At 35.2% G+C, this 16,425-nt stretch overlaps 1 protein-coding gene across 2 annotated transcripts in view; it reads left to right on the top strand.

The window, feature by feature from the left end:
* Window positions 1-16,425, top strand: part of LOC128985909 (nuclear transcription factor Y subunit beta) — a 55,388-nt gene that overhangs the window by 20,176 nt on the left and 18,787 nt on the right. For both annotated transcript variants that reach the window (XM_054405890.1, XM_054405888.1), the window contains exons 3-4: window positions 2,921-3,069; window positions 10,360-10,557. In XM_054405890.1, the coding sequence (XP_054261865.1) occupies window positions 2,921-3,069; window positions 10,360-10,557 (347 nt within the window). The remainder of the gene's footprint in view (window positions 1-2,920; window positions 3,070-10,359; window positions 10,558-16,425) is intronic.

Raw genomic sequence — 16,425 nt, 5'->3', positions numbered from 1 at the left:
CCGTTTAACTTCTTAATTTTCAAGATTATCTCGTTCGCATGGCTCAATCACGTCCTGATTGAAGTTTGTTCGCTACGCTCACTCACCTTTAGGTTGGAGCTCGTTCGCTACGCTCACTTGCCTTCAGGTTAGCTCGTTCGCTATGCTAACTCGCCTCCAGGTTGAAGTTCGTTCGCTACACTCACTCACCTTTTGGTTGCAAATTAGCTGTTGTCATAAATGTAAAAGAAATAATAGTGCTGCACCCTGTTGGTAATCTTTGTAACTTTAATGCTATTGAACATCATAGAACAGAACCAACTTGTTTAGTTGAAACAGCTGTTAAGATTCAATAATTCCATTTCTCATAAGGTTAACATGGGAAACTCCAGAGCCACTGGGGCGGAGCCCGAAAGGATTTTTGAAATAAGAGTATGCCTATATGTTAATCGGGAATGTGAGCTATCATCATGCCAAATTTCAGCCCAATCCGACCAGTATTTTTCGCGTTCACTTGTCACAAACATACATCCATACATCCAAACTTTCTCATTTATAATATTAGTAGGATTAGTAGGATTAGTAGGATAAACGGTATCAGCAATCTGACACATATTTTCTCCCATTAGTCCCATTAGCTTGTCAAGAACCTTTATCATGGGTAAGTGATGAGGTATTTAATGGGGAAAATCACAAAAGTTTCATTTCATTAGCTTTTTTTAACCCGTTATTTTTACAGGAATGGGGGGGGGGGGGTTGCACTATTTTTGTTTAGAATTTTAAGGACTATAACAGATAAATTTAAATCAAAATCTTTTTTATTTTTATTCCTTTTTTCCGTTTTTATGGGAAAATAACATAAGCTACAATAACTTTTGAATCACAATTTTTACAGCAATTTGGGGTTGCACTATGTTGTTAAGAATTATAACGATTATCACATACTAATTTGAACCAAAACCGGCCTTTTATAAAAAATATAATTTTATATTTTTTTATGCAAAAATCAACATTAAAAATCAAAATTTTAAAAGGCACCTGGAGATATTATGGTTTAGTACATACATACAAAATTTCATCAAAATTGGACCACAGGTGTAGTCTGTAGCACTGTACACATACAGAAACACACACACACACAGACATCACTTTGAAAACAACTTTTTTGGGTACAGGGGGACTTAATTGGAAATTTTCAGCGGCCGTCTTGGATCCGCCATATTGGAAAAAATAAATTATTTTTTAAAATTCCTAATAACTTTTTAACAATAAGGTTTTGAAAAACGAATTGCAGCATCGTATTCAGCCTAAAAATCTATTTTAAATTATGGGTCACAACCCCACCTTTACATTTGACAATAATTTTTTGTATCCAATATAGCGGATCCAAGATGGCATCTGAAAATGTCAAATTCTTCAAAAAGAAAAAAATATGACCCGAAAATGTTGAGTGTTAGATTTATGTCTTTTTCTAGCAAATTATTGATACTAGGGTCATATTTTAACAATAGGTTTATATAAGAACAGGTTCAAAAATTAATCTTCAAAAATTTGTTATAACTTTTCAACCGATCAATATTAAAAAAAAATAAATTGCGTTATTGTACTCAGCATAAAATTTTAGTTTTAAATGATGTCCTTTACATTTGAAAAATAAACTTTGTATCCAATATGGCGGCCAAAAATGTATACCCATCAATTCTCTACAATGATCTGACGTCGTCTGGAGTTGATATCTTAAGAAATGTAGAAAAAAATAGGGGGGTTATCATTTAAAACTCACACTGTATGTTGACTTCTTATCTTCTTATCAAGGTTTGCAATAACATGTGATTATATTTTTTATAAAAGGCCGGTTTTGGTTCAAATTAGTATGTGGTAATCGTTATAATTTTTAACAACATAGTGCAACCCCCAATTGCTGTAAAAATTGTGATTCAAAAGTTATTGTAGCTTATGTTATTTTCCCATAAAAACGGAAAAAAGGAATAAAAATAAAAAAGATTTTGATTTAAAGCAGATTTTTGACAAGCTAATGGGACTAATGGGAGAAAATATGTGTCAGATTGCTGATACCGTTTATCCTACTAATATTATAAATGAGAAAGTTTGGATGTATGGATGTTTGTGACATGTGAACGCGAAAAATACTGGTCGGATTGGGCTGAAATTTGGCATGATGATAGCTCACATTCCCGATTAACATATAGGCATATTCTTATTTCAAAAATCCTTTCGGGCTCCGCCCCAGTGGCTCTGGAGTTTCCCATGTTAACCTCATGAGAAATGGAATTATTGAATCTTAACAACTGTTTCAACTAAACAAGTTGGTTCTGTTCTATGATGTTCAAAAGCATTAAATTTACAAGGATTACCAACAGGGTGCAGCACTATTATTTCTTTTACATTTATAACAACAGCTAATTTGCAACCTAAAGGTGAGTGAGCGTAGCGAACAAACTTCAACCAGGACGTGATTGAGCCATGCAAACTAGCTCATCTTGAAAATGAAGAGCATTTGACATAAAACCACATTAGGACAGGACGACGTCTGTCGGGCCAGCTTGTTTCTTATAATAGTCTGTTCACAAAATTAAGACGGTTCCTCTACTTCTTTTTTAGGTTAGCGTATATGTTGTAGCTGATTGACTTTTTGACAAACCTCAGCTGTTTAGCTATTTTTTTAAGGTAGGATCAAATGGAGGAGATGGACTTATTCCCCTAAAACTGCAAAATTTTGTGAACGGAGTATAGTTTAAGCAAGATAGTGTTGAAAATTATCTCTTTCGGTGGATCAAAAATGTGCTATAAAAGATCAATAAAAAACCTAGCAATGGTTTACATATTATTATTTCGTTTTAACATATTCCTCCCCTTTCCTCCTTGGCTCCGCAATATGCTACATTTCTGCCATGTTTTAAAACTTTTCCTCCTTTTACAGATGAAGCGGTTTTGACAGCTGAGAACACAGATGATTCAAATCATGATGGGGAACATAAAATTGGAAACCCTTTACGTGAACAAGATAGGTTTTTGCCAATCGCTAATGTAGCCAAAATAATGAAGAAAGCCATTCCAGATAACGGAAAAGTGAGTAAACCAAATTACCATAAGTTTCTTATCATTATTACAATTTATAAACAAGGTTTTTTCAGTCTGTTTCCAAACATCAAGCCATGGAAATCACTAGAAATTAAGATTCTGTCTGCCTTTTTTCATTGGGATTTAGCTTACGCTAATATTATACCAATTAAAACCTCCAGATGTAATATTAACTAGTGTACCTGTTGCTCGAATTCGAGCAATTGCTAGTTATTACAGGCGTTATTTTGAAACGAATAACAGTCATAATTTCTAAAGACTTTAAAAGATTTGACTCAAAGATTATGGAAATACTCAAGATGTAAATAACAGATCGATTTAATCAAAATTTCTTGTGCATTTCTTGTTTTCTACAAATAGCCTCTCACATAGCCGCATTAGGCTGTCCATAATAACGATTATAAATTCTATTTAAAAAAATCATTATTTCTATTTTCTTCTCCCTGGTGGTGTTCTATGACTTTCTTATGTTTCCATGGTTTGCAAATCGGCTCTTTCAATGATTACTAAGAAATGCAGCACAGTGTTAATTCAGTTTTCTTTTTAGTATATCAAATTATCCAGGCTCTCTCGCTTTTTTCCGTTGTGACATTTAGGCCAACCCGAATTGAAATAGTAAATAATTCATTTCAACCAAGTCAGTAAATGTTTGTAGCAAAGTCCTCGTTCCCACACCAATCCCTGGCTCAAGTCTGGGACTTATTTGCCAGGCCAATTCCCCGAGAAAATCTTCCTTCTATTTAGGCTTCAGCCACTTTCTTCAGTTTCAATCCTCGTCCAGACACATTATGTCTACAAAAGCATTACAGCACGACTCCCTTCCTCATTCCGCCCTGAGCTGAGCGATAGAGGTCATTGTGATTCGCTCTAACCTGTCCTCTCCCCTTCATGAGCAAGTTTTCATTCCTTTTCTTTCTTGTTTCTTTTGATCGCGTCTACCAGTTAGTTTGTCGGCCTTCTCCAATTGGCTGTCCTGGTCGACTTCTTACAGTCTTCATTATGTCGAAAGTTTTTTTGGTTATGTTTTGATTTTGTGGAAATAAAAACTGTTTTAAAACAGTGCACCATCAATCTTTTTAACTAATCTAATAAATCCTTATAACACATGTCTCCAATTTTAGTATAACCAGCTTTTTAATATATTAGTGTCAATTTCAAAGTATTCAACTGTTCAAATGTAAACAAACATATTCTCCCTAAGAATAACATGGGAACTTTTAAGGTCACTGGGGCAGAGCCCTGATGGAATTCCAAAGTTTTTTTGTTTGATGGCAAAACTACATGCTAAGACCTTTCTAACGACACCTTGGCCATGGTAATCGGTAGCAACACCACTCCAAAACAATTATGTCAAAAATATGCCTAGCGTATTAAATATATAGATTCACTTGGAATTTCCAAGTAAATTAATTATATCTGAATATTATTAAAGTAGACTCTATTGGGCTGGACCTAGGTCGGATAACTCAAAAGGTCGGTTAAAACGGGCAATCCCTAAAATCAACATAATGAAGTGCTATTCATTTGGAATTATATAATCATTATTTTGAAGTCATACTTGCATTATTTATAAAATAAACTACTCTTTTTTCGTATTGATAGATGTAGTATATCCTAAGAATATTCAATATCCGTTGTAACTAGGATTTCCTTGTACATCACGCCACTATGAATCGTATGATTTTCAATAAATCTCATTGGCTACAAACATCACCTGATCCCTTCTCCACCTACATCACACCACCGTCCATGACCGTACGTCCCTACAACAACAGTCTACCTCCAAAAGTCATACCTTAACCATCTGTTTTTAGCCGTGTTTTAAACATGTAAAGATATCGTATTTATTTCAGTCCACTTCCTAAGTCCAATTCAACCCACGAACACAACAATAGAAAAGTCACAAATAAACACAAAACATGGTTAAGTCAAATAGGCCCACTTTCAGTAAAATATATTATAATACTAGCAAGAGTCAATACAAATTCCTATTTTAATATCTTTAGTACTGTAATGTATTAATTGATGCTTTCCAAATCCATCATAATACAGTACAGAACCTTTTGTCGAAATTAAAGATACAAGCAACCATTTTGTTAGAAGACAGGATGTTTATTTATAGCCTCTCACTGGAGGTTCGAGTCACAAAAACTATCTTGACCTTGGAGTTGTTAACCCCCCTACCCTGCCCTCCCTACAAGTTGCGTTGTTTGTTTACTCCAGCGATAAGATAATCAGTTCTCAAAATCGTAACGCACTTTATGATGTTATAAAATTTGCCGCACAGATAACAAATCAGATCAGATGTGCTCGCGCTACGAACGATTATGACAAACTGACAATAGGCTATGCTATATTTTTTGTAATCAATACAAAATAACTTATTCTTAGTCATATCCTGTGGAGATAAGCCTATGGTTCAGTTCTCATTGCCCAGCGTGGGAGCGGAAATGCCGAGATTCCTAGAAAGTGGCGGTTAAACCGAACTGCTCTCAAAGCAAGGTCGGTTAAAACAAACTGTATTATTTTATGATCGAAGGTGGATAATCCGATTATCGGTTAATACGAGGTCGGTTAAGAGAGGGTCTACCGTATAATGAAATGATCAAATCTATTTTTACTCCCATAGATTTCCGATCTTAAACTTCATAACTCCAGTGCTAACACTTTTAGTAAACAAATTTTATTTTTGTCAACATTCACAGTTCCCTGCAATACTGGTCCACCAATAGCTCCAAGATAGGTACTTGTTAGCTCCAAGATTATCTATTCCTAAAATTACAACCATATTCTTCTCCTAGTTTTTAAATACATTTGTGTTAGAACATCCAAAATCAGATATTGCTCATAAGAGCATGAAATTACACTCTCTTGGGGGGGGGGGGGGGGGAGAGAGATTATCATTCACGTACTCTGAAAATAGGGGTTGCTTAAACCAGAGGTTTTATTCCATTAAAACCGTCAATAAATTAAACGCTTTCATTTGATTTATTTTTTAGTACTAAGCTAAATCTTTCTTTAAGTAAAAGTAAAACTTAAGCATGAACATACCGGTACTCTCTAAAATTCTCTTGTATGATGGATTAGCTGAAGACAAATAAGTCCGATTCAAGCGTATATTGCTTACTATAAATATTAGTAGTACATTATACAATAACCTTTAGCACTAAGTAATTCAACTGAATACAGCTGTCCATATTATGTAATATATAAAATACCCTCGCTGCAGCAAACCTGCAGACTAAGCAAATTTACATTTGCCTGATTGGATTTACACTAAAATATCTCCTTTAAAATATCACATTTATTCCCTATATAGAACTAGATAACCAGTTGCTCAAAATCAAGCAAAACTGTAACTTTTAATAATAAAATAGTCAAAGAGTCATTCTAAAATCTATGAAAATATTATCATAGATAAAACGATATTATGTTGTAAAAAGTTATAAAAGTAACCTACAATTTTTAAATATAGATCCGCTCTCATACTGCTTCGGTTATCTCTTATGTACAGTAGGCGGGGTGCCCTCTGAACGTAGATGTCAACCACACTCTGTAAAGAGAGATTTTCAGACCTAATGTAGCAAGCTAAATCCCTGTCTTGACGCCAACCAGTACGACACGTACTGATGTTTTAGGCGTGTTTAAATTAGGGACCCCAACCAAAGTCTCCGGTGGGAACATAAGAGGGTAAGTAAGTGGATCAAATGACGGATCTAGAACGGATTCACATTTAACATTATTAGTTAAAAAAAAAGAAAAGATTTTTTGTCCAAGTGGTGCTCTGTTTTCAGCTAAAAAAATAGCAGCGACATCTATACAGGTAGCATCATTGTAGCGAGGGAAGTCACTTCTTTTGTCTCTTATGCACATAAGAATCTCACTTGACTCCTCAGAGCTTTCGTCCCTACACATTTCTGCCACAGTTTAAAAATATTGGGCAAATGGGTTGGCAATGTGACCCTATTTCCCGCATATTTTTGTATTGCATTTTTTGTTTGAATTGTGTTTCATGCGCCGTTGGGTTCCTTCAATGATGTTCCATTGGGAGAGATTGATGCGAGCGGTCACGTTCACATTCCCTTGTCTTACTGGTGGCATTCAATTTTAAATTTAGATAGAATTCGAAAGTTAACCAAACAACAGGAAACACTTCAACGGAATTTTGATATACATTGTAAATTACATGATATGGTAAAGTAACTGGTAACTGTGATGTGAATAATCACTTTTAAACACTCACTTAATCACACTGAAATGTAACCAAAACTACATGATGATTCAGTAAAATACGATGCAAGCTAAATCAATTCAACCATTACAAACTATTTGTTGTCAAGTCTTGCTAGGAAACTATTTATGAACCAGACTTAGTTAACAGATGTTTAAAAAAAATATAGGCCCTAAATTTCGGCTTTGCTTTGTAAGTAATAAGTCCTGCAGTTCGTGGTTAACCTTAAAAACTATTTCAAACTACGTCCATATATTTAGTTGTAAACAAAGGGAATTGAGTTTGATCTAATGTCAACAGATAGTGCCACTGTTCCCAAACTTTAGCCCTTAACTCTACTTAAGTGATGCCCTTTCTTAATATTCTGAGACGTATTTGCACATCTACTTGAAAAAAACCTTTAGTTTGACACCTAAAACGTTAAAATCCGTCAAGCCCTTATCGAGTTATGACTGTGAAAAGAAAACTGCTTGCGTATTAATATATACAGTAGATTAGTTTAACGAGTACTTAGGTTTGCTGCAACAGGGAAGGTAAAAGTGTGTTTTTTTATGTTGATAGTAAGAAATAGAAACATTTTCCAAATTTGATCAAAATATGTTACAATCAAGCAAACTACAACAGTTTTCTTATTCTCCATGAGAATTTTTAATTTAACATATTTTGGAATTTTCCCTGTAACTGTTTGGCGCATAATAGCGCTTCAATATATTAAATTATTTGTTGTTTTAAGCTCTACAAAATGGTTTGGAAATAAATTGCTAAATTTTATGTTTTTTGGGTCAAAAATAACCAGTTTTTACCCCATAAACCCGCGTTCCCATAGTCGGATCATGCTGGTTCGCGAACTCGTTCGAATAAATGTAGGTTTACACGTTTATACCAAATTTTATCAAAATCTTATCATTTTTGCTCGAGTCATCGTTCTAACGGACACACATATATATGTGAATTTGAACGGATGGTGCCTCTAGGGACCTCAAAACAAACAAAAATAAATCAGTCCCGGGTCCAGGTCTTACCATGAGTACTAAGGTAATAGCTTATTCCCTATATGGGAAATTCGCTAAAAGAGTGCCATAAAAATTGTAAAATCTACCCTTAAATAAGAATGAAACATTGAGTTGATGCCAGTACACTGAAACGTCACCAACACGCGAAACACTCATCACTCATTTATTTTTAAATTAGTTTATGTAGCGAAATACAAATTATCCTACGGTAGTGGCTGTCACCAATCAAGTTTTTAGGGCTACAAGTCCCTAACTCCAAAATGTAGTCAAAATCCTTCTGCAGGATTTCAAGATATATATTACAGACAGACAGACAAATGGACATTGCTCATATTAAAGTATAAGATATCCATGAGTTCCAATTAGGCAAGTTAAAAATGACCACCATAGTAAAACTTGTATTTCAACTTGCTATCAGGCAAAAATATCTGTAAAAGTAACTTTTACTATAGTGGAATCTAAATAAAACGAACCTAAATAATTCAAAATCCTTGATAAATTGAACTTTGTTTATTCCCCTTGAACTTCCCTATCTGTTGCAATGTTAATTTTACCTCTACAATTTGAATAGTTCATGAAAAACACCTTGATAAGTTTTAGTCCAAAAACCTCTATACAGGAGAACCCCTGATGTCTGGCCTTGGTTTTACCTGTCCTCTGTTTATTCCTTCCAGGTAGCAAATATAACATTTTTTTCTCACAGCTTAAATTCAAAACACGGACACATAATAAATAAACACTTTTTACAAACAATTACGGGTAGGCCTACCGACAAAAACTTGCAATGTCTGACCACACAGTTGTAGGTTAAAATACTTCTTACATTTTAACAAGTTTGCTGCGGGTCACTCACTGGTGAGTGCTCTAGTTCCTTCTGCCAAGCTGAACGCTCACCGGTGATCGCCAGCATTGCCTTTATTCTATTCAATTTCTGCGCAGCAGCACACGGGGCAGAACGGGTATTTTTATGTATACGTTTAGCTAGGAATTGGTGCTTCACTATGGTGTAGGTTGGTAGTAAATTCCCCCTTAAAATCCCCTTTAGGCAAGCTTAGAAATCAAATTGTTGTCCCATCTTTCTCCCTCCAATTGGCAATACAATGGGACGGCTAGTTCCAGGAAGTGCTGCTATCTGTGCTAAGTGTTTCAGCAAAAGCACATCACCGCACGTCATTTGCTATTTATCAGACCGAAATACTTGAAAGCCAAATGGGTTCGCTCGACGCTGCGCCGCACCAGAGCTACGCCTGCCGTTGGTGGGCCGCAGGGAATGTGTTAATGTATTAAATTTTATAATTGCATTATTATCCATTCCAATACAGTGCACACTGTACAAAACACCATAAAATTATTTAAGAAGGCCATCAATTCTACTGATGTTTATTGTTTGCACTGAGTTGAACCTCTATGTATCGAATTTTGGGGAGGATGACCTTGATAACTCGAACCTTTATTATTCGAAGTACTCGATAATTTGAAATTTCCCCGTTCCCCTTGGGATTCAATTTATTGAGGTTCCACTGTAGTTTTCCTACCACTGCATTGGAAATTATCCCATTGCCACACCTGTAAACAATACGCAAAATAGCTCATTTTCTCTTAACTTTATTCATTCCCGCTCACTAAATCAGCTGATTTCACTGTTTTTGTTTTCACTAACATCTGGTAAACAAATAACATAACCTAAATAATTAACGCAAACATATCCTAAATGACATTTTATATACATCTGAAAAGTGTATTTGTGTGTTATGATTATGGTGGTAGGAAAAATGTTGTGTGTATTACGAGTACAGTTTGCTGCTCTCAAAATATCTGGTCGCACTCAGCTAAAACATCTACAGTTCTCGAATGGCACTGACGTACTTTGGGCTCAATACACAAATAGCTAGGTCTAACTTATAAGACTTGTGGAGTTGAATTTTTTGCCAATATTAACAAAAGACTTAATCTGAATTAGATATGGTCAGCTGTCAGATTTTCCCCCTATATTTATTTGTTAATACACCGTTTTTTTATCAACTTTGTTAACAGATAGCCAAAGATGCTCGTGAATGTGTCCAAGAATGTGTTTCTGAATTTATCAGTTTCATAACCAGTGAGGCCAGTGATCGGTGTCACCAAGAAAAGAGAAAGACCATCAATGGAGAAGATATTTTATATGCCATGACTACCCTTGGATTTGATAACTATGTTGAGCCTCTCAAAATGTACCTACAAAAATATAGAGAGGTATGTTGGAAACAAAAGCCATGGTGATTGCTCCATTGTTCTGTTTAATTGTTACTGTGTAACTAGTTTGGCCCCCAGTTACTGGTCAATTTCAAGTGTCACACTTTTAATAAGACAACTTTTAAGTGTGATACTAGGACTTCTTTACTGTTACATATTTTTCCATATTGTAATATCACTAGATTTTCTCAATAAAATTACATTAACAAATGTTTTGTACCTAGAATAATGCTGTGTTAAAAATTTTGTAATAAAGGCTTGGTAAAAAAGGTTAATAAAGGTTTATGCCTGTGTCAAAACCCTTAATCTAGTCTAGGCCTATACTTAACTGGGATGTAGAGTTGTTTTTGTATTTCGCTCACTAATGCTGCTTGACAATAAACTGGTGGTTTGGCTTTATGCTCATTCTAAAATTATTTATGCCACTATCAAGTGGTTTTTACTGGGTTTTCAGTTTTAACTGTCACTTAAATAATCATATCAAATGGCGCGGGGGGGGGGGTTTACGAGACGTAGGAATTCACGAACTCAGGAACTCACTAACTCGGTCGTGTTTTGGAACTGGCTAACTCTGGAACTGGCTAACCGTCTCAGTCAGGAATTGGCTAACTCCGGAACCCGCTAACTCGATTTTGTCCCGTGGCGGAATTTGTTAACTCTGGAAGTCGCTAACCCGGCCGCGCCCACTGCATGGAGCGTTGCCAACCTTGTACTACAAAATAATCGTACACTGCCGTATTTCAAAATGTCAGTGTCAATAAAGATACAGTAAATGTTATTGTTTTTTTGTTATCAATTCCACTTTTAACAGCTACATAGCCCAAAGTAATTAAATATCCCCGCCGCAGCAAACCTGCAGACTAAGCGAATTTCCATTCGACTGATTGGATTTACACTGAAATGTCTACTTAAAAATATAACATTTATTCCCTATTTAAATAGAATTAGTTTAACAAATACTTAGGTTTGCTGCATCAGGGAGGGTAAAACTGTTTTTTTTTCTAAAATGTTAATAGTTAGTAAGAAATAAAAACATTTTCCAAATTTGATCAAAATAAGTTCATAAACAAGCAAACTACAACAGTTTACTTATTCTCCATAAGAATAACATTGGAATTTTAAATTTACAATTTTATGGAATTTTCAATTTTCTCCGTAACTATTAGGCGCATAATAACGCTTCAATATACTAATTTATTTGTTTTTTTAAGCTCTACAAAATGGTTTGGAAAGAAATTGCTAAATTTTATGTTTTTTGGGTCAAAAATGGGAAAACCCTATTTTTACCCCATAAAACCCCCCGTAAACCCCCGTTCCCATTGTCCGATCATGCTGGATCGCGAACTCGTTCGAATAAACGTAGGTTTACACGTTTGTACCAAATTTCATCAAAATTGGATCATTTTTGCTCGAGTTATCGTGCTAACGGACACACACATATAAATATATATATATAAATATATAAATATATATATATGAATTTGAATGGATGGTGTTTTTGGCCTCTAGGGACCTCAAAATGAAAAACAAAATCGGTCCTGCATCCAGGTCTTACCATGAGTACTACGGTAATAGCTTATTCCCTATATGGGAAATTCGCTAAAAGCAATTAAAAATCATTAATAAGTGATTTTTTATTTACCTGTACAACGGCCAATTGAATGGATTTAGATAGGTATTAAATATAAATGCTAGTATTATAGGAAAATAATAGAATATGAAAAATATTGATCAACCAGTAGTACTAATTAAACCTCTATGAAATTAAGCTAACATACACACACATACATTTAGTTATCAAACACGGAAAGCAAATTTAACCGTGATGTCGTAATAAACCAAAACAACTTTTATAACTAATTCATAAATTTAAAATTAAAGGTTAGCTGTTTCATTGTCCAACTTACGTGTAAAAATATGACATAGGCTACGTTTCATAATGATTTATAGAATAACTGTAAATCTAGGCCTAATAGTTCAAACCAAAGCATTTTAGGCATACTAGTATAAAAGCTGGTTGCATAATTAATTCTAAAATTTGTTGAATCATTGAGTAATAATGTTACATGTTTTAATAACAGTTTTTAGATTGTAAACCTAAGCCCCACTAGTAAGTTATTAATTAATGTGCCTAGGTAGGCCTATATCAAGTGCCTGCTATACAAAAATATCGAAACTATTTTATTTGTTTACTAATACAGTACGATGATTCAGAATCATTTCGGTAATAATAAAGAAATATTAAAAAGAACCAAACTATTGTTAACACTCGCACGACAGATATAATAGACCTTTAAAGAATCAAATATTACAATCTGTCAAGGACAAGCGTTTAAGGTTACAAGCCCAGTATACAAAACACAAACTTAATAATTTTATTTGCAGAAGTTCACAAAATGGTATTAATTTGAATAAAAGAAACAAATAATAATAATCCGCCTACGAAAATAGATATTTCATAACCTGTAAAAGATCCAAATTAAATGTACAGTATCTTTTTGCATTCCAAAAAACTACTATTTAAGTAAGAAAAAAGTAGATAAAACATACTCCCTTATGTTAGTACATTTCTCATCCTTATAGACCAGGTGAAGACAATTTTATTGTTGGTTCTGTCCGGTGCACTGTCTGTAGAGGTCGTGTTTTGTTTACAATTTGTTTCTTGTTTTTAGTAATTTAAAACCTCGTTTAACCAAATAAAACGTTTTAATAATAACTAATATCACGTCCCCTAGTTAACCAAACAGTAGAGAACAAATCATGAAATCAACTATAAAATAATAGAAACACAATTTCGACGACACTAGCGATCAGTGTCACCGGAAGTAAACTGAAAAACGAGCTTCAACATTTACAATGGGATGTAAAGTTTACTTGTATTGGTTCGTCTATGGTAAGGGCCCTTTCACACGAGGCCACTGGTGGCCGCCACCGGTGGCCGCCACTGGTTGCCCGCCACAGCTTTAACATTATTTTAAATGGGACCTTTCACACACAGCCACTTTAGTTGCCCGCCACTACACAGTGGCCGAGCAGTGTCTTCTCGCGCAACTGCTAGTCGGCCACCGCCGGCAACTGCAGTGGCGGCAACTCGTCGCGGGGCATTGAATTATATGGGAGCTTTCACACGTAGCAACCAGTGGCCGCCACCAGTGGATGAGCACGCAGCTATTTTGAATCAGTTCACGTGCAGACTGCTAAGACAAACGCACTATGGTTGTAGTTGTTGAGTGTTTTCGTGTTGAATTGTTTGTTTGTGAAAATGAGTGATCAGAAGAAAAATAAAGAGGACGTTGCTGAAAAAGAAAAAGACAAAGGAAAACGACAGAAGAAGAGAATAAACAAAATAATAGAAAACAAAGTGGATACTGATGATCTAATTTGCAAAATTGAAAAGTAACCGGCTATTCGGTATAGTACGCCTGTGTCTTTGCCTTATTTTCTTTATTATCAACGCGAGAAGAAGGAGATGTTCATTGTTCGACAGCATGTACAGCATTTCTACCAGTACAGTGGCTGTAGTAGAGTGGCTTGTAAGTTGCCTGTACCATCCACTGCAGTTTCCCGGCCGGTAACTGGTGGCGGACACCGGTGTCCGCCACCAGTGGCCTCGTGTGAAAGGGCCCTAAGACTATAATACATTTTCCACCCTAATAATAATCATAAGAATAATATTAAACATACTTCTGAATATATATTTATTTTATCGGCTACATTGCTCTTATTCGTAGGATACGATATTATGGCACCGATACGATCGTAGGTACTACACTTTCGGCAACACTGGCTAACAATCTTCGTGCTTGGCTCCTTGGACAGCGCGCGAGGCTTCTGATTGGGTTTAGCGAGTTCCGCCGAGGGACCGAGTTAGCGACTTCTGTACGAGGACGGAATTCGCTAACCCGGCTATAGAGCGGGTTAGCGGGTTCCGGAGTTAGCCAATTCCGAAACCGAACAAGTTAGCAAGTTCCTCTCATCGACCAAATTTGAAGATAGGGCGTTTAACATGGGGTTAGCGAGTTCCAGAGTTTGCCAATTCCGAGGACCCGGGTTTACCTTACAAATCGTCCGGTAGTTCTAAATTTGTTATATGTTGTCTAGGATGGTAATTAGGTGTTTCAAATGCAAAATGCACAATTCCCCACCCCCCCTCCACGCCTGTCGCCATATGGGAAAATTTAAAAAAATCTGCCCTTTCTTGAGATTTTCGCCTATGAAGTGGTGTCTATTTGTCTGTGCGGCTGCCACGACTAAAATACTAGACCAATAGGCTACAGTCAAAATTAAGCACAAAGATGGTCCACATATCTGGGAATGTCATTGGCCTATTCACTTCCCTGACTTCCTCTCGGGCTACGCCCCTTGGATGTCCAAGGTTTGGAGGTTAGGTTTTCAAAAGTAAATATAAATTGGCCTCCATGGAAGCATGACAAAATTCACAATATTTGTTTACCTTTGCGTTGACATTTTAATGTAAACAATCAGAACTGCTAAATGCTCACAATTTCAGACCGCTAATCCAAACAAATTGAATACAATGTTTTAACTACAGAACTATGTGGTAGGTTTATTTATATAATTGATTATGGGAAATTTTGTTATATATTTAAATGTAAACGTATGACAATTACAATGTAGGTCATACTTTTACTTTCTCCCCCTATACCATAGTATATGGAGAAAGTATTGTTTTCGTCAAAATTTTCGAGTTTGAGTTTTGAGTGGATATATCCGTTTTGGGTCCCCCTGGACCAAAAAAAGTGGTTTTCAAAGTGATGTCTGTGTGTGTGTGTGTGTGTGTGTCTGTGTGTCTGTGTGTCTGGATGTGTACAGAGCTAGGGACTACACCTGTGGTCCGATTTCGATGAAATTTGGTATGTAGGTTCTAATCCATGGTATCTCCAGGCATTTTTTCATTTTTTTTGAAATTTTGATTTTTAATGGGGACTTTCCCATAAAAACCCATAAAAAACCGGAAAAATCGGATTTTCTCGAAAATGGCCCGAACGATTTTGATAAAAATTTAGTATGTTGTAGCCCTTTAAATCCTGAACAAAATGGTACCAATCCCATATCTGTAAAAATTACGGTTCAAAAGTTATGGTAAATTATGTTATTTTCCCATAAAAACCCCATAAAATAACGAAAAATAGGATTTTAGAAAAAAATCCGGTTTTATTTTAACATAGTATGTTATGGTCCTTAAAATTTTGATAGTTTTTTCATTTTTTAAAAATTTTTTATTTTTAATGGGAATTTTCCCATAAAACCCCATAAAATAACGGAAAAATTGGATTTTCCCAAAATCGGCCCAAACGTTTTTGATAAAAATGTTGTGTGTTATAGTCCTTTATATTCTGAACAAAATGGTACAAATCCCATTTCTGTAAAAATTATGGTTCAAAAGTTATTGTAAATTATGTTATTTTCCCTTAAAACCCCATAAAATAACGGAAAAATCAGATTTTCACAAAAATGGCCCGAAATATTTTGATAAAAATTTAGTATGTAGTCCTTTAAATTCTGAACAAAATTGTATAAATCCCATTTCCGTATATTTACTCTCACCGCTTACACATGATAAAGGTTGTTGACAAACTTATGGGAGAAAGTATGTGTCAGAATGCTGATACCGTTTATTTTGTTTAGACTTGGTGGCTCTTTGTTTATAAATTTGAACTACTTAACAAATGTTTGGATTAGGCGGTATTGTACATCTTCTCGTTGCAAAGCACGGTTACAGCAACTAGTATATGTATAATATTTTGTTTCTACGACTTAAGAAAATATTTACTTAAGAAATATGGGAAAAATTCAATTTTTCTTAAATTTGCCAAAATTCTAACTTTAGATCGCTGTCATTCAGTA

Source organism: Macrosteles quadrilineatus, unplaced genomic scaffold (assembly GCF_028750875.1).
Source record: "Macrosteles quadrilineatus isolate MER2022 unplaced genomic scaffold, UCM_ALF_1.0 Scaffold_2__2_contigs__length_208266976, whole genome shotgun sequence".
Lineage (NCBI taxonomy): Eukaryota > Metazoa > Arthropoda > Insecta > Hemiptera > Cicadellidae > Macrosteles > Macrosteles quadrilineatus.
This window is presented reverse-complemented; position numbering and strand designations above follow the sequence as displayed.